This window comes from Aedes albopictus, chromosome 1 (genome assembly GCF_035046485.1).
Source record: "Aedes albopictus strain Foshan chromosome 1, AalbF5, whole genome shotgun sequence".
Classification (NCBI taxonomy): Eukaryota; Metazoa; Arthropoda; class Insecta; order Diptera; family Culicidae; genus Aedes; species Aedes albopictus.
Genome location: NC_085136.1, coordinates 226,726,684 through 226,750,243, shown reverse-complemented (window position 1 = coordinate 226,750,243; position 23,560 = coordinate 226,726,684). Strand labels below are relative to the sequence as shown.

General features: G+C 46.1%; 2 protein-coding genes across 7 annotated transcripts in view; one reads left to right on the top strand and one right to left on the bottom strand.

Annotated features, from left to right (window-relative positions):
• LOC109430448 (beta-alanyl-bioamine nonribosomal peptide synthetase ebony) overlaps positions 1-23,560 on the bottom strand; it is a 150,916-nt gene that overhangs the window by 6,397 nt on the left and 120,959 nt on the right. For all 3 annotated transcript variants that reach the window (XM_019706519.3, XM_019706526.3, XM_029857722.2), the window contains exon 3: positions 6,404-6,865. In XM_019706519.3, coding sequence (XP_019562064.2) covers positions 6,404-6,865 — 462 coding nt within the window. The remainder of the gene's footprint in view (positions 1-6,403; positions 6,866-23,560) is intronic.
• On the top strand, positions 14,363-22,734 carry LOC115269878 (uncharacterized protein K02A2.6-like). 4 transcript variants are annotated; one of them, XM_062846357.1, is made up of 5 exons: positions 18,921-19,945; positions 20,531-21,046; positions 21,102-21,822; positions 21,885-22,274; positions 22,343-22,734. In XM_062846357.1, exons 1-5 carry the CDS (start codon positions 19,937-19,939, stop codon positions 22,732-22,734), a joined length of 2,028 nt encoding a protein of 675 aa, XP_062702341.1. In that variant the 5' UTR covers positions 18,921-19,936. The 4 variants fall into 4 exon arrangements, with proteins under 4 accessions (XP_062702342.1, XP_029734535.2, XP_062702341.1 ...); XM_062846355.1 differs by having other exon boundaries at positions 18,923-21,046; XM_062846358.1 differs by having other exon boundaries at positions 14,363-21,046; positions 21,885-22,482.

The following is a 23,560-nucleotide window of genomic DNA, read 5'->3' as shown; positions in this document are numbered from 1 at the left end:
CCCACCTTTTCGGGACGCCTGGCTGGAGGTCCGACTTACCGGCATTACTGCCGTCTTTCGGGGTTAAAAACCGCCTAGCCTTGCGCGTGCCGCCTGGTAGCTCCTCACTTGTCCTGACTTGAATGCTTGTCAAAAGCAACCGCTTCTATCTGGGTAGAGATTTCGGAACCTTCAACTTTACGGGTTCTGCCACAGTTGCCACGAGTTTCTCATGGTCCTGCCTGGCCGCCATCATTTACTTACTGTTCAATCCTAGCAATCGCAGCAATCATTGACTGCGGTGCTTGAGAAAATTATTTCATTCGAAGTGTAACTGTCAGCTAGAATAAACGTATTATAATTAGCTCTACTTTTCGCAAGTTTTATTTCTGGAAGTTTCCGGAAGTAACTGGAAGAAACACTTCAGCTGGCGACGAGGAAAGTTCTGGATTTTCAAGAGCTCCAGAATTGAACCCGGAAGAAGGATGGCAACGAACGAAGAACTCCAAGCAGCGATTCTGCAGATGACCCGGCTACTCCAGCGGTTGGCCGTTCCTCAAGCAACCAACCCCGAGCAGGTACTGGAGTCACTGTCGACCAACATCAGCGAGTTCAGTTTCGATCCGGAAAACGGCACCACTTTTGAAAAATGGTTTGCCCGTTACGCGGATCTGTTCGAGAGCGACGCGCGAAGTCTGGACGATGCAGCCAAAGTTCGGCTTCTGCTCCGGAAGTTGGACACGGCCTCCCACAGTCGCTACGTCAACTATATCCTTCCGAAGCTACCGAGGGACGTTTCGTTCGCCGACACCGTCAAGACGCTGACGAAAATCTTCGGTAAGCAAACCTCCGTCTTCAACAAGCGATACCAGTGTTTGCAGCTGGTCAAATCCGAGACGGACGACATCATCAGCTATGGTGGCAAAGTCAACAGGGCGTGTGAAGAGTTCGAGTTTCAAGACCTGAAGATCGACCAATTCAAGTGCTTGATTTTCGTGTGCGGACTCAAGGCACCACGCTACGCGGACATCCGAGCAAGGCTACTTTCCCGCATCGAAGGTGAAACGGCAGAAGCGCCAGTGACGATCCAGACTCTGATCGATGAGTTCCAGCGGCTCGTCAACCTCAAGTCGGACACCACGATGATCGAACATCCATCAAGTTCGAAGCAATCGGTCCACAGCGTTTCGGAGAAGAAACCTGGAAATCGTCCACCGAGAACGGAAAGCAAGTCAAGCCCTCGTACTCCCTGCTGGCAGTGTGGTCAAATGCACTACGTGCGTGACTGCTCATTCTCGGACCACCTGTGCAAGGTATGTAATCGCGTCGGCCACAAGGAAGGCTACTGTGGCTGCGTGAAAAAGTCTTCAAGCGACTCTTCAACTCCACCCCGTGAGAAGAAGCAGTACCAGAAGAAGAAGAAGCCCGGTTCCAGATCTCAAGCCAAAGGAATTTTCGTGAACCACATCGCAAACACTACCCGGCGGCGCAAGTACGTGACCATCACCATCAACAACGTCACTATTCCGCTACAGCTGGATTCCGCAAGCGATATCACCGTCATTTCCAAGGCAACGTGGCAACATCTGGGACGACCGAAGCTAACTCCGTCATCGATTGAAGCATCCAACGCATCCGGTGGACAACTCGCTCTCATCGGCGAATTCAATTGTGAAGTCACCCTCAACGGCATGGTCAAGCGTGGCCAGTGTTTCGTGACGTCATCACCTGACCTCAACGTTCTGGGCATCGATTGGATCGAGGCATTCAACCTGTGGTCAGTCCTTTCGACTCGCTCTGCAGTCAAGTTGCAGCGGCGCCCGGACCATGTTTCGACGAAGTCACAGCTCAGCTTCAAGCCGACCATCAGGCGGTTTTCGACAGCTCGTTGGGCCACTGCAAGAAAACAAAGGTAAAGTTATTTCTAAAGCCTAATGCCAAACCCGTTTTCTGTTCGAAGCGACCGGTCCCTTTCAACACGGTTCCACTGGTGGATGCAGAACTAACCCGTCTGCAAACTTTGGGAATCATCACGCCGATCGATTTCTCGGAGTGGGCCGCACCGATCGTGGCAGTACGGAAGCCTAACGGTAAAGTTCGCATCTGTGCGGACTATTCCACGGGACTCAACGAAGCGCTGGAGAGCAACCACTATCCTCTACCCACCCCGGAGGAAATCTTTGCCCAACTCAACGGAAGTGTGGTGTTCAGCGTCATCGACCTCTCCGACGCGTATCTCCAGGTGGAAGTCGACGAAGAATCGAAGAAACTTCTCACCATCAATACGCACCGAGGTCTGTTCCAGTTCAACCGCCTAGCTCCTGGTGTGAAGTCAGCACCTGGAGCGTTTCAACGACTGGTCGACGGCATGATCGCTGACATCCCTGGTGTTCGAACGTTTCTCGATGATGCCATCATATTCGGACCAACTTGGGAAGCACACAAGGCGTCTCTGGACATGCTACTGCAACGTCTGGAGGAATATGGATTCCACGTCAAGCTGGAGAAATGCCGGTTTTTCCAAACCGAACTAGGCTACTTGGGGCACATCGTGGACTGCAACGGCATTCGCCCGGATCCGGAGAAGCTCCAAGCCATCGCCTCCATTCCGGCACCAACCAACGTTTCCGAACTGCGATCATTCCTGGGAGCCGTTAACTTCTACGGCCGATTTGTTCGCAACATGCATGAGATTCGTCATCCTCTCGACAAGCTACTCAAGAAGGATGCGAAGTGGCAGTGGAATTCCGATTGCCAACGGTCTTTCGAGCGATTCAAGCAGATTTTGCAGTCCGATATGTTGCTGACGCATTATGATCCGAAGTTACCAATCATCGTAGCAGCGGACGCTTCAAGCACGGGCATCGGCGCAGTAATCTTCCACGAATTCCCCAACGGACATCTGAAGGCAATCCAGCACGTATCAAGATCCCTCACTCCGGCGGAACAAGGTTACGGGCAGCCGGAAAAAGAAGCACTGGCACTCACCTACGGTGTAACGAAGTTCCACAAGTACCTCCTAGGACGCCGATTCACTCTTCTGACGGACCACAAGCCACTGTTATCCATCTTTGGTTCGAAGAAGGGTATTCCATTGCACACCGCAAATCGCCTTCAACGGTGGGCGTTAATGCTCCTCAACTACGATTTCGACATCCGCCACGTGTCCACCAACGACTTCGGGTGCGCCGACATGCTGTCCAGGTTGATCGACCGTTCCAGGCAACCCGAGGAGGACTACGTCGTAGCAGCGATTTCCCTGGAAGAAGATATGGTAAGCATTATCCACGACACTATCGACCAGGTACCAGTCTCTTTCAAAGCCATTCAGGATGAGACGAAGGCAGATGAAGCTCTACAAACGGTGTTGAAGTTCATCCGTGACGGTTGGCCAAACGATGCACGGTCAATCACAAACCCCGATGTTCGTCCGTACTTCAACAGGCGGGAATCCCTCACCCACGTCGACGGGTGTATATTGTTCCACGACAGGGTTGTCGTCCCAAGCAAATTTCGAAGGCAAGTTCTGAAGCAATTTCATCGTGGACATCCCGGCATGGTACGCATGAAGTCGATTGCCCGCAGTTTCGTCTACTGGCCGGGGATCGACAACGACATCGAGGATTACGTTCGGCGGTGCACTCCATGCTGCACTGCGGGAAAGGCACCCATCAAAACAACGCTTGAATCATGGCCCATTCCAGACAAGCCGTGGTCCCGCATCCATGTGGATTACGCCGGACCTGTGGATGGTGTATTTTTCCTGGTGGTGATGGACCCGTACACCAAATGGCCTGAAGTGTACGCAACGAAAACTACCACGACGAAGACAACAACGAAGCTACTCTCTCAATCGTTCGCAACGTTCGGAGTACCGGAAACCATAGTATCCGACAATGGTACTCAGTTCACCAGTCACGAATTCAAGACGTTCTGTGAACAGCATGGCATCCGCCACGTCCGCACTGCACCATTCCATCCACAATCCAATGGGCTAGCAGAACGGTTCGTGGACACGCTGAAGCGGACTCTTCGGAAAATTCGATCGGGAGGAAACACACTGGAGGAAGCGCTGCAGACATTTTTGCAAGTTTACCGGTCAACTCCAACGGCCGACCTCGGTGAAAAGTCTCCTGCAGAGGTGATGTTCGGACGACCGATTCGTACAGTTTCGACGCTGTTACTACCGCCCAAGCATTCCGCACCAGAACTACAACCGAAGGCCAGAAAGCAGAACGAGCGTTTCAACAGAAAGCACGGAGCAGTTTCGAGGCAGTTTGCCCCCGGCGATCCCGTATATGCTCAAGTCCATCAAGCGAATTCCTGGCAGTGGCAAGCCGCCACGGTCATCGAGCGTATCGGCAATGTTACGTACAACGTTTTCCTGGAGGATCGTCAGAGGCTCATCCGCTCGCACACAAACCAGCTCAAGCACCGTGCGGTTGACTCTGCTCCAGATCCTGTTCCGAGTCAAAGTTCAAGCCCACTATCGATATTCTTCGACGGCTTTGGATTAGATGTGGCATCTCAAGCAGTTTCGAATCCGGCACCCGCCGAACTGGATCAGCGCAACCTGGAAATAGGAACAGACGAGTCAGAATATTTTTCCGAAGATGACGATGAAGAACCGCCTCAACCAGATCCAGTACCAATTCCGGTTCCGGCAAGGGAGCGGCGGCAGACCCGTTTACCAGCAAGATTCGAGCCCTACTGGATGACTTAAGGGGGGAGATGTTCAATCCTAGCAATCGCAGCAATCATTGACTGCGGTGCTTGAGAAAATTATTTCATTCGAAGTGTAACTGTCAGCTAGAATAAACGTATTATAATTAGCTCTACTTTTCGCAAGTTTTATTTCTGGAAGTTTCCGGAAGTAACTGGAAGAAACACTTCACTTACGAAGTCTCATAAGGGCCTGCTTGAGGTCCTTGCTAATTGTCTCTTTGCGTAATCCCTAGCGAGCTTCGAACAAACCAGACAGATCATACGTATTCCTTACGCAGTTTTTTACTCCGTCCATCAGTGAGCTTCCCGGAGAAGCCGTTTTCGTCCATAATTTACTATGGCTCTGTGAGATCGATACTGTCGTACGCCGCCTTGAAGTCTATTAACAGGTGCTGTTTTGGGACTGTGATCGCTCGGATGTTATCATACTCCAACTTGTCATCTTTCTTGTAGATGGAGCAATTGACTCTTTCATTCCACTTCTCCGGTAGCAGTTCGGTCTTCCTGATTCGAAATATCAGTCGGCTGAACCTCCATGTTTGCGCTCTTCACACCATTCAGATGCTCCTCGAAGTGCTGCTTTCACTTTCCGATCACCTCACATCCGTCCGTCAGTAGGATCCCGTCCTTATCCCTGTATATTTCGGCTCGCGGGTCGCGGCACGAAGCCGTTGCGGGATGTGTTGAGCTTCTGATAGAACTTTCGTGAGAGAGTGCCTCTCTCGAGCTCGTCCTCGTTTGTCAACACTGCTTCGAGTTTCAGCGCGTATGCTTAGGCAACATTCGGTTGCTTCAGTCGCTCTAGGTTGTACCGTGGCGGTCGCCGGTACCGTACATTGTTAATGACGGATAGTTTAAGGAGCAGTTTGACCATCACTAGGTAAGTTAATGGCACAAATTTCCCAAATGGAGGAGAACGTGTCTCTGGAGACGACCTACTGATCAAAGACCAAATTGTACTGATCACCAGGTAGTGGTCAGAGTCGATGTCCAAAACCCCCGAAAACACGTACGTAATGCCTGCGTAATGCCTTTGAAACGTGCTCAAAATCCTCTGAAGCTTTCTGAAATGCCTTCGAAATCCCCCTAAAACCCTCACTGACCCCATGTAACGCACCTGAGATCCTTCAAAACCTCCCGAAAACGCCACTGAAGCCCCCATGCAACGCCTCTGATCGGGAGGATCAGAGGCGTTGCATGGAGGCTTCAGGGGCGTTTTTGGGGGGCTCTTGAAACTCCTTTGAAAGCCCTCTGAGACTTCGCATGACCCTCTTTAAATCTCCAGGCTACTTGCCAATATTATATTTCTTTGCAATCTTCAAATCCAATTAAGTAGGTAAAACTGAATCCATTTAAGTGATAATTCTATTTAGGCAGTCCCGACTCATTACCTAAATGAAGGTTTGGGTGTATGTGCAAATCGAATCTTGATTTGAAGCAAATGCAATACTATATTAAAAAAAACACTACACCGTCTTCAGCCAGCAGAGGTTGCACAGACTGAACGATCACTAACATGAGACAACGGACAATACACGAAACAGCCAATGGTATAGTGGAAAATCCTTCGTTTTGACGAAAAGTTTCACCGACTGGAGCGGGAATCGAATCCACAATCCGAGGCTTACGAAACGGCCAGACGATGACGCCCCTAACCGCACGGCCACGAATTCCACAAAATCCTTACTATTATCCTTACCTTTTGGAACGCCTGTGCTTCCCGAAGTGTACAGCACCAAAGCCAGCTCGTTCATGCCCGCACCGAGCATTTGCTGTGGAAGAATGTTCGCATTGCTCATATCGCCAGCCCTCTTCCTGAGATCGCTGTAGGAAACAGCAGGAGTGTCACCGAACACCGCCACATTTTCGTAGTCCTCATGAATGACCAGCACCGGCTGTGCCTCGCTCAAGATGTGCTCGATCCGGTTCGGCGGGAAAGTCGGATCCAGCGGGAGATACGCGGCACCGGCTTTCCAGATCGCCAGCAAAGTCGTCACCAGCCGATCGCTGGGCTGCATACACACGGCAATGATGTAATCTCCGTCGCGATTCGGTTCCGATTTGTGACGATTTACGATGTCGTCGATGGCGGCCGCCGCAACGCGGTTGGCCGTCGAGTTCAAAACGTTGTAGTTGGTCTTGGTGAGGCCTCGGCTGTCATCTGCAAATGGAACAAGAAACAAATGCATAGATAACTTAGTCTTTATCTGCGAAAAATTCAAAGGATTTCAACGCGCGACGCTCTGCGCCGAAGGCGATAAGCGACGAACCCCACATAGACAGACACATTGAGTCAGCAATTAACCGGTATAAGTTAGTGACCGGCTTAGCCGCCAAGTGCGGCTCTAGTTCAAGGCCGTCGAAAGTGAAACGCTAACCTACTGCTGTCTGGAAGTTATTATTTCCGCAACACAAATCATCAGCGACTTGGAAAAAGATTTCTATCTGAATTACAAAGCTTATTCGCTGCCTAATTTTCCTCTTCCGACTGGAAACTTGTGATCGTCGTTGGAGTCATTGCTGATGGCTGGCATTGGAGCAGCGACTGGTAGCGCAGCCGTTCCGAAGTGATTTATTGCATGCACCGTTAAGACCAAGCTGTTTCAATAGGTTTATGGACTGGTTCTTTTTCTTGCGTTATAAAAATGTAGTTATCTACATAGTTGGGGTTATTTGGACATGCGTACTGGTTCAACGAATTTGATAGAAAAAAAGCAGGTTTGAACCCTTTGATATTTTGACAGATTGAAATTGAGAGGAAACTTGATTTACTCTAGACCAGTAGCGTAGTTAGTAGTAGTTAGTAGAGGAAGCAAAATGCCATACCTATAAGAAATTATGGGCTGCAAAACGGTGAATCGATAAGGAGAGCGTCTAACATAGCTCTGACCCTCATAAGTTTCTACCAAGATTCCAACCTCATGCTTCCACGGGTCAATCGATGACAAAGACAACGGTGCTCATAAGAGTTGTGTGCTTAGCTGGTAGTGCAACCTGGACACTGCTGTCCTTCTGACTTCAGCTAGATTGAGGAGGTACGACCCGAGCGTCTGTTCACCAAGGAGGTGCGGCTCAAACAGCGTCAGTTCTGGGCGTCAAGTCGAACCCCAGTCAGGCGTCCCGGAAAGCTGGAAAGGGTGGGTCTGAAAAGGCTCGCCCGTCCCGGACGGAAGGAAACAGGGGGTTTAGACCATTGTTAGGCCCTCAGTAACCACAGAGCAGGGTATGAACCAAGGGGAGGACCCCCCCCCCCCCCCCCTGTACAAAAGGCGAGCGGAAGAGGAAGAACGGAACGAAATTGCAGGTCGAGGATATCAGTGACGCCAAACCAAGAAGGCGTAAAAGAGTAGGTGCCAAGCGTGAGGAAGACGACGCGCTCGTCATCAAGACCTAATAGTCTAAGTACTCGGACGTCTTGAAGACGATGCGAAGCAACCCCAAGCTCGTGGATCTGTGTCAGACGTACTCGTACGGGCGAGAAGCTCCTGGAGCTGAATCTGCGTTAAGGAACGCAAGGGCACCGCCTACAATTAATAGTTTGATGGAAGAGGTCCTTGGCGAGGGGGTAGAGGTGAGAGCTCTCACACAAGAGGCGACTCTGAAGGTGAAAAACCAAGACGAGGTCACCGAAATGGAAGAGCTCGCCACGGCACTGCGGCAACAGTGCGACGTACAGGTGGCCAGTGCACCGGCCACCACAGTCGTTAGGCTACGGAAAAGGACAGCAGGGACACAGGTAGTTTTGGTTCAGCTACCTGTGGCGGACGTAAAAAAGTCCGTTAAAGTAGGGAGGATCCAGGTAGGCTGGTTCGTATGTCATCTGACATTCGTCGAGCCACCGGAAGTTTGTTTCAGGTGTCTGGAATCAGGACACAAGTCATGGGACTGCAAAGGCCATGAGGCACAAGGCTGCACGAGTCCACCCATTTGTCTGATTTGTACCGGGAAATCCGGCATCAAACGGGTGGTCCAAGGTCCTTCAAGAAGGTCGCAATGAACAAATCACAGTGCAGGTAACGCTGCTGAGCCTGAACCACTGTGACGCAACTCAGCAACTGCTTTGTCAGGCGGTTTCTGAGTGGGGGACGGATATCGCCATTATCGCGGACCCATACCGAGTACTCACCGGCAACGGCAACTGGGTCGCGGATGGGTCCAGAAAAATGTCGGTAATATGAACGACGGGTAAATACCCCGTCCAGGAGTTGGTGTCTACTATGTAAGAGGGCTTTGTGGTCGTCAAGGTAAACGGGATTTGACTCGCTGGTTCGTGAAACGGCTTCCGCATTCCACGACCCAGACATGGAAGTCACCCGCTATTACCACCGGCCTTCGCCCTGTACGTCATACAGTCCAGCATCTGCGTGAACTGCTCGATCGCCCACCGCGGAGGCGCATAGCAGCTACAGACCAAAGTAACACACTTATCATAGAGTTATGGCGGCGCGCAGAAGTCGCTGTGACTTACTTCTAACAAATAAATTCTTATTTGCTAGAAGTAATTCACAGTGACCTCTGCGCAACAAAAACCTGTGCCGCCTTAACTCTTTTTTTTCTAAACCATAGGGGGATAATCTGCAAACAGACACCCTAACAGGAAGGTTAGGATAGTGTGGGGCTGAGGCCGTCTTCTACTACAATAGTAGAAGCCAGGACTACTCTCTCCTCGACCCACTAAACACATTCCTATGGTCGCCAAACCCTACGTCTCTCCGGAACCACCAAGAAGGTATTGCTTCAGAGAGGGGCTAGTGCACATTGCACCCTCAAGGTAAGCTGCGTAGCCTGCAGCAACGAACATCGATGACTCGCTTTGGAGAGTCCATCACGGTAACATGCTGGCGCTTAGCCAGTTTCCCGAGTGGTCCTCACCACTCCCTTTGTCCTCGGAAGGCGGGCAGGGTCAACCCCGAAGGTACGTCTCTGCTCGAACAAGTTGATTTACTTGGACAGCTCTCTTGTGACTTTCTAGGATGCACTCTTTGAGTTGTAAGATAGCTGAGTAGGATTCCCGATCAGTTTTCTTTAAACGTTGTTTTCCATCGTGACAGTTTTTTAGTTCATCATAAATAGACCGTCAAGTCCGGTTGGATGTGTTTTGAAAATGCTTGTCAAGTTTTACTTCGTATCCGCGGGTGATTCGGCCGACGAAATGGCTGGTGTGAAATATAATTCACCAATAATTTCGCTGTGGTTAGTGCCGTTGTCCTTTTGGGGATGCATTCAATCAGAAAGCGGATAGATTCTCCTGCGGGAAAGAGGAGTTAAAGTGAACTAAATAATATTCTTGAGATATGGACTGTTGTGTGCGCTGGAAACAAAACGTGTTTTGGAGACGAAAAGTTGTGCTGGAATTCGAAAGATTTATGTGATGTCGAGTGCGTTTGTGAATACCGAAAAGAAAAAAAGACTCGCGAATCACATTTGAAATGATTGGAGGACTCAATAGTGCGTGTGGTTTTCTGATTCAAGTTTTTGACCAAACCATGAAGAAGTAAAGATGGAGTGTGTAAATGGGATTTCGTCCGGATGCCGGTGTCGCGTGCTTTTGCTTCGGTCGTTCGATTTTTCTTTTTCCCTATTGACCAATCCAAATTCCTGTGGTTTGTGTTCAGATTTCCCGTGTTAATCTATCTGTAAGAACTTTGTAAACATCTTTTGTTCTCACGTATATGGATAGGCTTGCAGTAGGTTTCGTGAGACTTTTTTTGGACAACTCAATTCGAAAATGAGCATTTCGTTGTGTCGCGTTTTTTGTAGCAACACTGAACTATCACCTGACGTGGGTGATCAGTTATTTGCTTCTCATATGAAGTGAACAATAGTGCGTCAGCTTGCATGTTCGGTCGTGTCATTTGCAGTTAAATATTTGGCGACTAGCTTCCGCGGTTCGATTCGAAATATTAAGTGACCACCTGACGTGGGTGATCGATTGTTTGCTTTCCGTGTGAAGTGAATAATAATGTGTTAGATTGCATATTTTGTCACGTCGTTCGCAGTAAATATTAAGCGACTACCTGACGCGGGGGGCGATTGTTTGTTTTCCGCGTAAAGCAAACAATAGCGCGGCAACCAGCATGACACGAAGGTCATATTACTTATCAAAGTGAATCCAGACCCAACGATACCTTTCCCACTAACAAACACTCCTTCCTGCAGCCTTTGGTGGAGTCGCAGCGGTAAACGCGGGCCTTCACTTAACAAAGGTTGTTACTAATATTCCTTCCCTCTTCCAATCTGACTGCAAGGACGTGGCCGGCGCCGTTATTGTACCGTTAAAGAGAGTCTCTGAAGCGTGCACAGTGAGAATATTGACCACTCCCAGTCAATTATTCAGTTGATTCATTGTGCAACTGTCATTGGTTCGGGTCAATCACGGAATAGCAACCATAGATGTGTGCAATCAGTCTAAGCTAAGCTAAGCTAAGCTAAGCTAAGCTAAGCTAAGGAAGGCGGGCAGGGTCAACCCCGCCCGCGCCCTACTGCTGAGTGGACATCAAGAACTGATGCCCACGTGCAACCCGATCTGACCTGTCCGTAAGGAAGGGTATCACTACCCTTCAGGCCCTATCAGATGCATCAGTAGGTTGCAGACAGCAGGGTCTCACCTACCCCGACCCTTGCCGGGGACCCCTTTCCAACCACGGGCTCGGATCCAACCCAGTAGACCGACGCCACGACAGCACCGCTACTGGGACTTTCTCTCCGCGGCCACTTAATCGCTGTAAGGGTCGATCTCGACCGCAGGGCACCGGTATGACCTACGAAGCCGACTTCGAACCCCTGGACCACCTCTTGTACTGCATCTGGACTAGCCATTCTCCGAGTCCACGCGCAACCTCCTCTGTAGCTCCCAGACGATATGGGTAATAGCCGTTCAAACGGCGTTCCAGCCAAACTCATCCCTACACATCCTCTGGACCAAATTGTCCGGAGTTGTGTCCTCCCCGCATGTGGCAAGCATGCGGTCACGCATTGTGCGAAAACGCGGGCACACGAACAAAACGTGTTCCGCCGTTTCCTCTAAACCATTGCGCACTGGGCATTCGGGAGAATCCACATGCCCGAAACGGTGTAGATACTGTCGGAAGGAACCATGACCTGTAAGGACCTGTGCCAGGTGGAATGTAACTTCCCCATGGCACTTTACTATTACTTTAGAGCTTTTAGTAGAACTTGTTACTTCAGACTCTAGTTTAATTTAAAAACACTTCACTAATACTTTACTTTTGCAAAAGAAAATAAAAAATGAATAACTCTTTTAAAGAAAAACTAGAAAGGACGAGCAAATTCCTTTTAATTCTACTACTGTGCTTATCTTCGGACAGATAGGCCTATTTCGTCTGTGACTTACAGACTTCTTCAGTGTCAAGTGCTCGACTTGACACTGAAGAAGTCTGTAAGTCACAGACGAAATAGGCCTATCTGTCCGAAGATAAGCACAGTAGTAGAATTAAAAGGAATTTGCTCGTCCTTTCTAGTTTTTCTTTAAAAGAGTTATTCATTTTTTATTTTCTTTTGCAAAAGTAAAGTATTAGTGAAGTGTTTTTAAATTAAACTAGAGTCTGAAGTTCCCCATGGCGCCTATTAATCCAACTATCTACCCTCGGTATCAACCTATGGGTCCACCTTCCTTTGGTGGAACCGCAGACAGACGTTCAAGTTTGACTCAGCAGCTTGTGTAAAAAACATGGCCGCCACAAATTGCCAAGTGGCAATCAGCGAACAGATGGCGTTACCGACGTTCATATTCAATCGCTGCCTCGCATGTGCGTTGCGACCAACAACTGTCACAACGGTCGTCTTCCAGCCGGATAGCGGGAAAAGACCACACGTGTTGCACGCTAATAATGTTTCCACATAATTTGTGCAGAGTAAATGGCTTTTATTTAATGTCTAAAATCTTTTGCACAAATTAGCGCAGGACTCTTGTAAAATATTTTACACATTATTACTTTTATTTTACATAGATTTGCTTGAATAAAACTGCATTTGGATGAACTTCACTCGCATTGGAAAATCTTTGTGAATGTGACGCAAATGTAGGAATGATTTTGACAGTGTTTGTTTTGATTTTATTTTTCGGTGGGTGGTGAATTGGGTGGTAAGTAAGCGGCTGGAAGCACGTGGTTTCTCAAACTGTCAACTGCACGCGACTGAACTGTGGCAATCGGTTGCCTAGGTGTCGCTAGTGAAAATTTACATAGAAAATTTGAATAAATTTGTTCGAGCTAGAACGTCTGTCTGCGGTGGAACTGTCCCACGCGCGCTGCTATTTGACCATAGAGGCCATCCTGGCAGTCCTGCGTATGCCTCTTGTGCCGCGCATTTCGAAGCACTCCATGTCCTCACTGATAAGAAGGCTGATAGGCATCATACCAGTAATGACACAGAGAGCGTCGTGTGACACGGTACGGTATGCGCTCGCAACTCGCAGGCACATAAGCCTGTAAGTACTTTCCAGCTTCCGTCGGTAGCATTCAACTCTTCTTAACTCTTCCATAACAAGTGTGTTACTTTGGTCTGTAGCTGTTATGTGCCTCCGCGGTGGCTGATCGAGCAGTTCACGCAGATGCTGGGCTGTATGCCGTACAGGGCGAAGGCCGGTGGTAATAGCTAGTGACTTCAATGTCTGGGCCATGGAATGCGGGAGCCGTTTCACGAACCAGCGTGGTCAGATCCTGCTAGAGACACTGGTCATACTAGATGTCGACCTGGCTAATATCGATCACGATCATCATCAAAAACGATCAAATCTGACTATACATGTCAATGGTTGCTACTCCGTTATTGTTCTGAGCTGGTACCAATTGCACTGAGATCCAAATGAATAAGGGCTGGGACACTCCACTTATTCTCAAAGTGCAATTCTAGCAGCTCATACATTTTGGATCAATACCGGCGCCGGCCACGTCCTTATAGTCAGTTGAGAAGGGAAAGGAATGTTAGAGTGTGCTGGTTGTTGCTACTAAAGACCGAGATCACCTCTGCATCCCCACATCCAGCACGGACTGGGGTATTTGTTAGACGGAAAGGATGGGAGATCTGGGAGTCACCGTTGGGTCGGTGATGCGATCCATGGATAGGGGGTTATTTATAGTGTTCGTAAGGTGATAGATTGTGTGGTGAATGAGGTGAATAAGGTCAAGCGGCACAGCACGCTTTGGTTGCATAACTTGTAGGCGTTATATACACTGTGCTGTGAGTGGAAATTGGAAGGGAGGGAAACGACTTTTTTTCCAATTCGTTTCTGGTTCTAGCGATGGCTATGAACATATGAATATACATAAGTTGTATATATAGAGAAGAGAGAGAGAGAGAGAGAGAGAGAGAGAGAGAGAAAGAGAGAGAGAAAGAGAGAAAGAGAGAGAGATAAAGTGGATAGAAAGATACAAAGTAGGATGAAAAGGGACGGGCCAGGGATAGAACCCATGACCTTCTGCATACGAATCAGAAGCGGTAGCCACTAGACCACCAAGCCCGTCTAGATGTCGACCTGGCTTATGTCGGCACCAAAACTATCCTTAATCGGAACGGTGCGGAGTCGTTTATTGACATAACTTTCTGTAGTCCTGGCCCAACAAGTAGTTCGAACTGGAGAGTGAACGACTCACAGCGATCACCTGATGGTTCACTACAGTATCGACTACAACAACAGCAGGCAGTGGGTAGAGGGAGAGGCTGTTAAGTCAAGGCCAAGCCCTCGCAGGTGGAAGACATCATACTTCGATAAAGGGGCATTTAGAGAAGCGTTCCACCGTGGGCAAAACCTACTTGGTTTAGACGGCGACCAACTGGTAGCGGTGCTCTCGCGTGCGTGCGATGCGACCATGCCTAGGCGAGTCCACCTACAAATGGGAGACCACCGACTTACTGGTGGACTCAAGCGATTGGGGAACTGCGCCGCGCCTGCCTACGAATTAGGTGGCGGATGCAGCGAGCACGATCTAAGGAAGAGAGAAACGAACGGCGGGTGGTGTTCGTCGCTGCAAAAGCTGCGCTGAAGACCGAGATAAGGGCAAGCAAAAAGGCCTGCTTCGAGGGTCTCTGTCAGAGTGCCAATGCAAATCCGTGGGGTGATGCCTACAGGATCGTAATGTCCAAGACGAGAGGTGTAATGGCTCCTATAGAGCAATCTCCAAGATGTTGGAGGAGATCATCAAGGGCCTTCATCCGCGCCATAATCCTACTTCTAGGCCTCCTTTCGTAGAACAGCTGGAGACTGGGGCTGACGATGAGGAGAGGATCACCGATGTGGAACTTGCGGGGATAGCAAAAGCACTTAGCGTAGGTATGGCCCCAGGTCCGGACGGAGTTCCGAACCTGGCTTTAAAACTATTGCAAAGGCTCCTGAGATGTTCAGGTCTGTCATGCAGAAATTCCTGGACGAGGGAGTTTTCCCAGAGGTTTGGAAGCGGCAGAGCCTGGTTCTATTGCCAAAGGTGGGGAAACTATTTTTGACAGAACAATATGCGTCGTTAGCCCTCGAGATTCAGTTCCTTCGCAGGCTATGTTCGATCAGAGCCCCAGAAGAACTGTCATCCGAATAGTCGAAGGTACTTACCGATTTTCTAACGTTGCTTACATGGGTATTACACGTTTCGGGTGGCGTGTCTAGTTTAATATTTGGGATATTTTCTAGTTGGTTCGAATCCTGATAAGGACAACTGGGTTGCAATTTTCTTCAGAATCGGCTAATATGCTTGCACCGATGATTGAGTGTTTTTTTCTTCTTCTTGGTGTAACGCCCCAATTGGGACAAGTTCAATTGTACTTCTTTATGCTTGGACGCAACATTGCATCGCAACGTAGGGTTTCATGACCAAAAAAGTGTAACTTTAATGTGAAAAGGAGATTATTTAAACTTGAACTTATTAAAACTTGAAATCTAGAAATAAAGAAAGTAAGAAATAGCATCCTAGCTACATCACCGTACGGTAGAACTTGAGGGTCAACATCGGTAAATAAAGCGACCGGATCGAACCGGAATGCCAGTTGCGCAAATGAGTTATCTTGGAGAAGGCAGGTACCTAGTTGCTCCTCCGGCCAACCATCGACCAGTTTACTTTTTTTTTTCATTTTTATTGCAATCAGCAACGGCTGGGCTAGAGGAGTTCTGATTTGCGCAACGCACTCAGCTGATCGGCACGGTTTCCGACAAGTTCACCTGTCTAACCTACGTAAAAGGGAGCAAGGAATAAAGAGCACCTCTATGTGAAAAACTCGATTGGACATTTGCATCAGAACATTACAAATGCATAGACAAGATATTTCAAAACATCACTCGGATGAGCGAAAACAATATAAACATTAACACAATATAACATAAATATAAAAATAGCATATTTAATGAGTATCTGGCGAATATTAAGGCACAGAAAAACAGACACAACACCTAGAACAATTTTCGTGAAAATCCATCGCCCACTTCACACTACCATCACCTGGTGGAATTGTTCACGAAACACTGCGTTGTGCAATATCGTCAGCAGAAGGCGCTAGTGTGAAACGTCAAACGCAAAGAAAGACGATGCCCGCCTCTGGTTGTGAAAGCTACAACTACATAAGATGATTTAAAATGATCGTTAAAAGCGTGGTCGATGTTACGTCTGTTTATCTGTATTTAAGGTAAAGTCGTTTTACTGTTGGTTTTACGGGTTTTACCCCCTAGCACATTTTACACCGATGCACTACTGTACCCATAAACAGAAAGATTACTGCTGAAAATGGTCTCGCTCTGCGCGGAGACTTGTTTCATATGATCTCTATTTTGATTCGCGGATTGTCGCGTGCGGTCAACTTCAGGTATAGGTACAGCGTCTACCGTCTAATCTTGGTCGTGCGGCTGGGTGTGAAGATTTGTATGATTAATTGATTTCCGTAAGTGCAACAAATTGCATATACGATTTGCATTTGCAAACCCAGATGTCCAGCAAACAGCTGATTCTGTTTGGAAAAGGTTTAGAACCGGTTTGCTGTTGCAAGTGCGGCATTTATGGGCCGGTTGGTGACGGTGGAATGTAACGTTGTGTTGATGGCGCCCGAGCTGAATTCAAATGACGTTGAGATGAGGTGATGTCGACGCAATTTGCAGTAATTATTGCCTGAGAATAATCAAAATATGCATATGAAGAGATTAAGCTTGTTTGGTAGAAATATTGTTTTACATTTTAATTGTTTTAGTTACCAAGAAGCTCTGTTAAAGCATGAGCATACGCGCTGAAAGACCGTAAACTCATAGTTACTACTACTCTGTGATTGGCCGAAACAATAGAAATTACTCAGAGAACAAATGAATGGAGCTTCGGACTGGCTAACCATTTCCAATGTCCACACTTCGAGATTTCACAACTTTAGTAAAGACGACGTCTCTATTACGGTCTCCATAACAACCAAAAATCTCTGTTTTTACACGATTGTCATAGGAAGGAATTAGTTCTCGGCTTTCAGTCAAAGAAAAACGCTGATTTCATCGCCAACGTTTCGATCCAGATCTTGGGATCTTCTTCAGGGCTCGAAATGAATTAATTTGATCTTGTGTATATCCCACGGTTGATTGTTGCGTTTTGATTTTGCACTGCACAAATCTCATTTATAGACTGTTTCAGAAATTATAAATACACTAATGATTGACTGTCATTTTAGTTTTAAAGTCACATGCAGGAAAGTTCCTAATAGGTCATGTAGTAAACACTCTAAGGATACAAATAATACCATTTTTGTTACCATTTCGTGCAAAAGATAGAAAATCGAGATCTGTGAACCAAAGATTAAAAAATGAAAGTTGCACAAACCGGTCATGAAATATAAGGCAGTGGAATATAAAAAATCTCAAAAATGAAACATTTCTTTAAAAAACCTTATGGAAATAACTGCATCGATAAGAAAAGATGTTTCTCTATTAGCCAAAGTTATTTTGGCCGGAAAAAATTGTCATGAATCATCATTGAAAGCCTTCATAATGCAAGAAAAAAGTAGCAAAATTTTGAACACCACTAGCTGAAACAAACGTAAAACAAACTAATGCCTTAACAACTGTTCATTACATTCGCTTTGATAGTGTGACAAGCATTGCCATCTGAAGGATAGGATGACCTGCAAAAAAAACTGAATTGTAATGAAATGTGTTCATAAACGCTGAGAAACTGTATTGAAGACTTTACGATGCTTATAAAAACCTTGAAAAAATAAGAAAGTTGATCTTATCAAAATTCTATGGAAATGGCCTCATGAATTGTTCCCAGTTTTTGATGACGGCATTTCTTAGACAAGCTATTGAGGTAGCGAATGTGATAAAGAGTAAGATATTTTTTTGGAATTTAGTAATAAATAATGTTGAAAACACCCTTGTGCAAATGAAATTTTCAAGCATGAAGTAAATAATTGCAGAACTCGATTATTTTTCAAAATATCATGACAGTTTACATGAAATGTAAAAATGTGGAATACAATATACTGTATTGTGAAAACAATTGGTTAAAATCATCAAACCACTTCTTTTTATTAGAAAAAACAAAGTGTAGTTATAATTTCTGAAACAGTCCATACATCGCTGATCAAACATTACCTCTACAAAAAGGAATTAGTGTTAGTAGGGTAGAGTACATTGTCGATTTTTGAGCCACCTATGTTTGGTGAGATGCTGGGTCATTAGGCCGAAGGTCATTAGGCCGAAGGCCATTAGGCCGAAGGTCATTAGGCCGAATGGTCATTAGGCCGAATGGTCATCAGGACGAATTGAAAATCAGCCGTTATGAGCCTGTAAAGAGATCTGTTGTTTTTACTTTTTGTAAAAGTTTTTTGCCGAAAACTACTTTAACAATGAAACTAGAAAGAATAGCCTATGTTTTAAAGAAGGAAAAATTTATGAATTGAATATCAGCAGTTTCTGCGCCAAAAACTATTTTAGCAATGATACTAGAAAGGACAGCCTATGTTTAAAAGAAGGAAAAATTCATGGGTAAAATATCAGTAGATTCAGCATCAATAAAGTATCTTCGTGCCTGTCACACGATATACACATGCAAAATGGTCATTTGCCGAGGAAGCTCTCAGTTAATAACTGTGGAAGTGTTCATAGAACACTAAGCTGAGAAGCAGGCTTTGTCTCAGTGGGGACGTAACGGCAAGAAGAAGACCCAATGTTCATTCGGCCTGATGACCATTCGGCCTAATGACCATTCGGCCTAATGACCTTCGGCCGAATGGCCTGACACCGTTTGGTGTGTGATCTGATCGTGGATCAATCTACACTAAACTTCACACATTACCGATCACTTTCCCCTGAAAAATTAAGCCTAACCCTTCAGGGCGCGCGCCGTTGTAAAAAGAATAACAATACCGAACAATCTCACTGGTCGAATATATCGCGAGCTCGGTCCAGTTTCAGAATCAAACAGGCGCACATTCTGAATGAATTGTGTGTCGCAAGTTTATTTCAAGGAGATTAAAGCATGCTTTGCATAAGAACGGACGGGAAACTTTTTCAAGGCGTCTAATTTTACATATTTTTTGCGTTTCAATTTAGAAATTTTATTATTCTCCATTTCAAGTTGTGTTTTTGGTAAAAGTTGATTAAATAAAGTGTGCTCCGAGTAAAAAGTGTCGTCTGCACGATATCAAACTGTAACTGAATGCCGAATGGCAGCGCCATACCGAAGGAAAGAGTACCTAAACTCCAGGACGAAATCGAACGCCTCCACATTCCAGATCTCCCAGAAGCTCCTGGAATACCAGGATCTCGCCGGACAAGCTACTGGCGTCCGAGGAAGTTCGTATGGACATCAGTTTTCATACGTCCTCGAGTCGCACTTCTTCAATATCACCCTGAAAGGCGTAATGCAACGAGCCGGGCTCAAAAACCCGGTCGATTTGTGTGCTTTGCGGACGACATGAACATTATTGCCAGAACATTCGGATCGGTGGCAAAGCTATACGCGATCAATTGAAACGTGAGGCAGCAAAGTACAGAACAAAGTACATGCTGGCAGCCGGAACCATACGCTACAGGATCCGTCTATTGTAGTAGGCTAGAAATCAAAGAATTGATCATAGCAATCGGAAATTAATAAACGGTCTCTTTCGGCACTGACAGTCAAACAGTCAACAAGTGTTTTTATTCAGCTCCTACATTTGGCGTACGAGTGATTGGTGATTTCTTTTCTGAAGCTTGAAAATCTAGGACCAGGTCGGCGTTTCCTTCCCGCGGTAATCAACCACCACATTTCGGAATATGGCATCGGTAAAGTATAAATTTCAATCTTTTCAATGTGTGGTGTTATTTTATCAATCAAAAGTGCATCTGTGACCGCAAATAGTGAACTGTAAAAGTGGAATACTTTCTTCCATATCGTCGACGTTGCAGGCGGAGTAGGGAATCTATTCCCTCGTGCAAAATAGCGACATGGAAAGTATTTCAGCTTTCGTGTTCAGAAACAGCACTTTCGGTGTGGGAACCGTGAGTTCCAGCCCACCGGGAGAGGAACAAGTGAAGGGAATCATGAATTCCAGTTCGCTGTTCCACAGGAATTATAGGAGGTTCGAACAACCTTAGTCTAATTCCAGAAAGAAACGTAGGGAACTTTCCGGTAGTTCTAGTCCGTTTCTGCATTTAAGTATAGGGGATTAAGTTATCCTAGTCTGCTTGGAGAAAAATAGAAAAACAAACAAACCGGAAAATTAGTTTCTATGGAAACGAAACAGTTACTAGATTGCGTTCACATTTTGCAGAATTTTGAATTTGAAAATAAACACCCTGACATAAATGCAGCCATGGTAACCACACAACAAGATGTCTTATAGTGACCAGATATGTGTTATATTCCAGTTGAACTACAATATTTCTCCCTTTTGTGAATCTGGTGTTGGCCTCATCAGTTCTCGTTGGGAAGAATGGAGGGATCAATTTATTGCGTACCTTGACTTGAAGGGAATATCTGACGTTGAGGAGAAACACAAAGCACTGCTATGCTTTGGCGGACCTGATGAGAGAAAGATTGCTAAAGATGTAGCCGTAAGCGGGAACCTAATGGATAACGCTTATCGATCAGTATTGGAGGCACTGGACAACTACTACGCACCTCGGATGACCTTACGTTATGAACGGTTCAAATTTCGACAAATGACTTTCAACCCTAAAAAGAAGCTGGATCAGTTTGTCGTGCGTTTGAGAGCTCAAGCTGCCGTTTGCAGTTTCGGAGATCAAAGTGAGGACATGATAATGGATCAAATAGTGTACGCGACTCAAACGGATGATAAACTACGGTCCAAATACTTAGAGGTTGACACGAGCTTGGACGAAATGTTGAAAATTGGACGCACGCATGAAACCGTTAATAAACAGGTACTTATTTGAGGAAAAATATTAAATGTAAGTTGTTTCATGAATATTTTATTAGGTTCAAGAATTTCGTTCCAACCCACTTGACAGCGCTGAGATCAATACGGTGGATCAGTCTGTCAAACGCACGAAACCTAAACTGACCTGTGGCAGATGTTTGGGAAACCACCTGGCTTCCGATACGATATGTCCAGCTCGAGAATCGCAATGTAACCGGTGCAACAAGAAAGGCCATTACGCACGATGTTGCAGGAGTGTGAAGAATCCGGTTCAAAACCATCAACCAACGTCGAGCAACCGGAAGCGTCAAGTACATGATCGAGACCATGGAAATCGTTGTGATCAAAAGCCGAAATTCGTACGAGAAGTTGATGACGTCACGAAGACAGCAGAAATCCGTGAGCTGTTCCATTTGAACGGAAAGCGTACGACGATCTTATCGGTCGGTGGAGTCAATCTGCGGTTCATTGTTGACACCGGCGCAGATGAGGACGTGCTTAGTATTGCAGATTGGACGACGTTGAAGCGGATTGGGTTCGAGGCGTTTGCAATTAGGAAAGAAAGTTCGAAGATTTTCCAAGCTTACGGAACGAAGAATCCATTGACTGTACTAGGAGAAGTCGACGTGATGCTGAGAACAGGAAATGAGTCCTGTCGCACAACGTTGTTCGTGATTCAAGATGGTAAGCATTCGCTGCTCTCCGGACGCAGTGCAGAGACACTTGGCGTGGTTAAGTTTCTGCGGTCAGTGAGTGACGATACCTTTCCGGCTATCAAAGGTAAGAATATGTAGTTGTTTCGGGAGTTTAATTAATTACTGAATTGTAAATTGCTTATTCAGACATGTGTGCATCCATTAAAATATATACAACTGTGCCACCTGTTATACAAAGTTATCGTCGCATACCAATTCCTTTGGAAGAAGTTACTATATTAAAACTGAAAGAATTGGAACGTCAAGGCGTAATTGAACGAGTGTATGAGGCATCAGAATGGGTATCGCCTATGCTTGTTAAGCGGAAAAATTCGAATGACGTGCGAATTATAATTGCCCTTCGCGAAGCCAACAAAGCTGTTGTAAGAGAAGTCCATCCACTTCCTACAATGGAACAAATGACGGCTAAATTGCGAGGGAGCAAAGTTTTCGGGAAACTTGATATTAAACAAGCGTTCCATCAACTTTTGTTACGAGAAGATTGCCGATATATAACAACCTTTATATCGCCACTGGGTAAGAACAATTGTTGAACATTATCGTTAAATTTTAAAACATTCTAAAACAAAGCATATATTGGATAGGTTTAATGCGATACAAACGATTGGTATTCGGGTTATCAGCAGCACCAGAACTTTTCCAGAAATGCATGGAAACCATATTAGCAGACTTTCCATGGATTGTGGTTTTCATAGACGACGTCTTAATACATGCTCCGGATGAAAAATTATTAAATACCAGAATGACTTTGGTGAAAAATCGTCTCGAGCAATATGGGATTGTTTTGAATGAAAGCAAGACTATTGAAAGCGCAACAGAAATTGACTTTCTTGGATATCGTTTATCTGCAGAAGGTATTACAATTTCTCCAGAAAAGTTGAAAGCCATTGGAAAATTTCGAACACCAAAATCTGCTGAAGAAGTGAGAAGTTTCTTGGGGCTAGCCACTTTTGTGAGCCGGCAAGTTGCCCGTTGAACTCATTGACAAGGAAAGCGGTACCATTCGAATGGACAGAATTGCATCAGAAAGCATTTGAAACCCTGAAGCACGTTCTAAACAAATCAGAAACTTTGGCATTTTTCAACCCGAACTTTGAAACTTTCGTAGAGACCTATGCAAATCCGGTAGGTCTCGGTGCAGTTCTATATCAGAAGTCAGCGGAAGGAACGATTCACATTATTTGTTATGCTTCGAAGACCCTTTTTGAAGTGGAGAGACGCTATGCTCAAACAGAGAGAGAAGCTTTAGCGTTGGTATGGGCTCCAGAGAAGTTCCATTACTACCTTTATGGAATGCCTTTCTGGATAATCACCGACCATAAGCCGTTGGTTTCGATATTTGGGGATAGAATCCGACCATCAGCAAGAATCGAACGATGGAAGGTTCGGTTGATGTCTTATAACTACAAAGTCCTATACAGACCAGGCAAAACGAACATTGCAGATACTCTTTCGAGGTTGTGTCAAGATACTGTTGCTTACAGGGAAAGCTATGATGAGGAATGTGAAAGAGTAATTCGTTTAGTTTCAACCGATGTATGTCCGATGGCAATCCCACTTTGCGAAATCGTGGAAGCCACTAAAAACGACATAGAGCTTACCGAACTGATTCGTTGGATCCCGTACCCCCCTCGACGGTGGCCGAAAACGCTGGCAAGATATAAACAAATAGCAAATGAACTTTCAACTGATGGAGACATTATTTTGAAAAATACTAAAATTATTATTCCAAGGAAGTTATATGACAGGGTGCTTAAACTAGGACATGAGCCCCATTTGGGAAGTACATCTATGAAAAAACG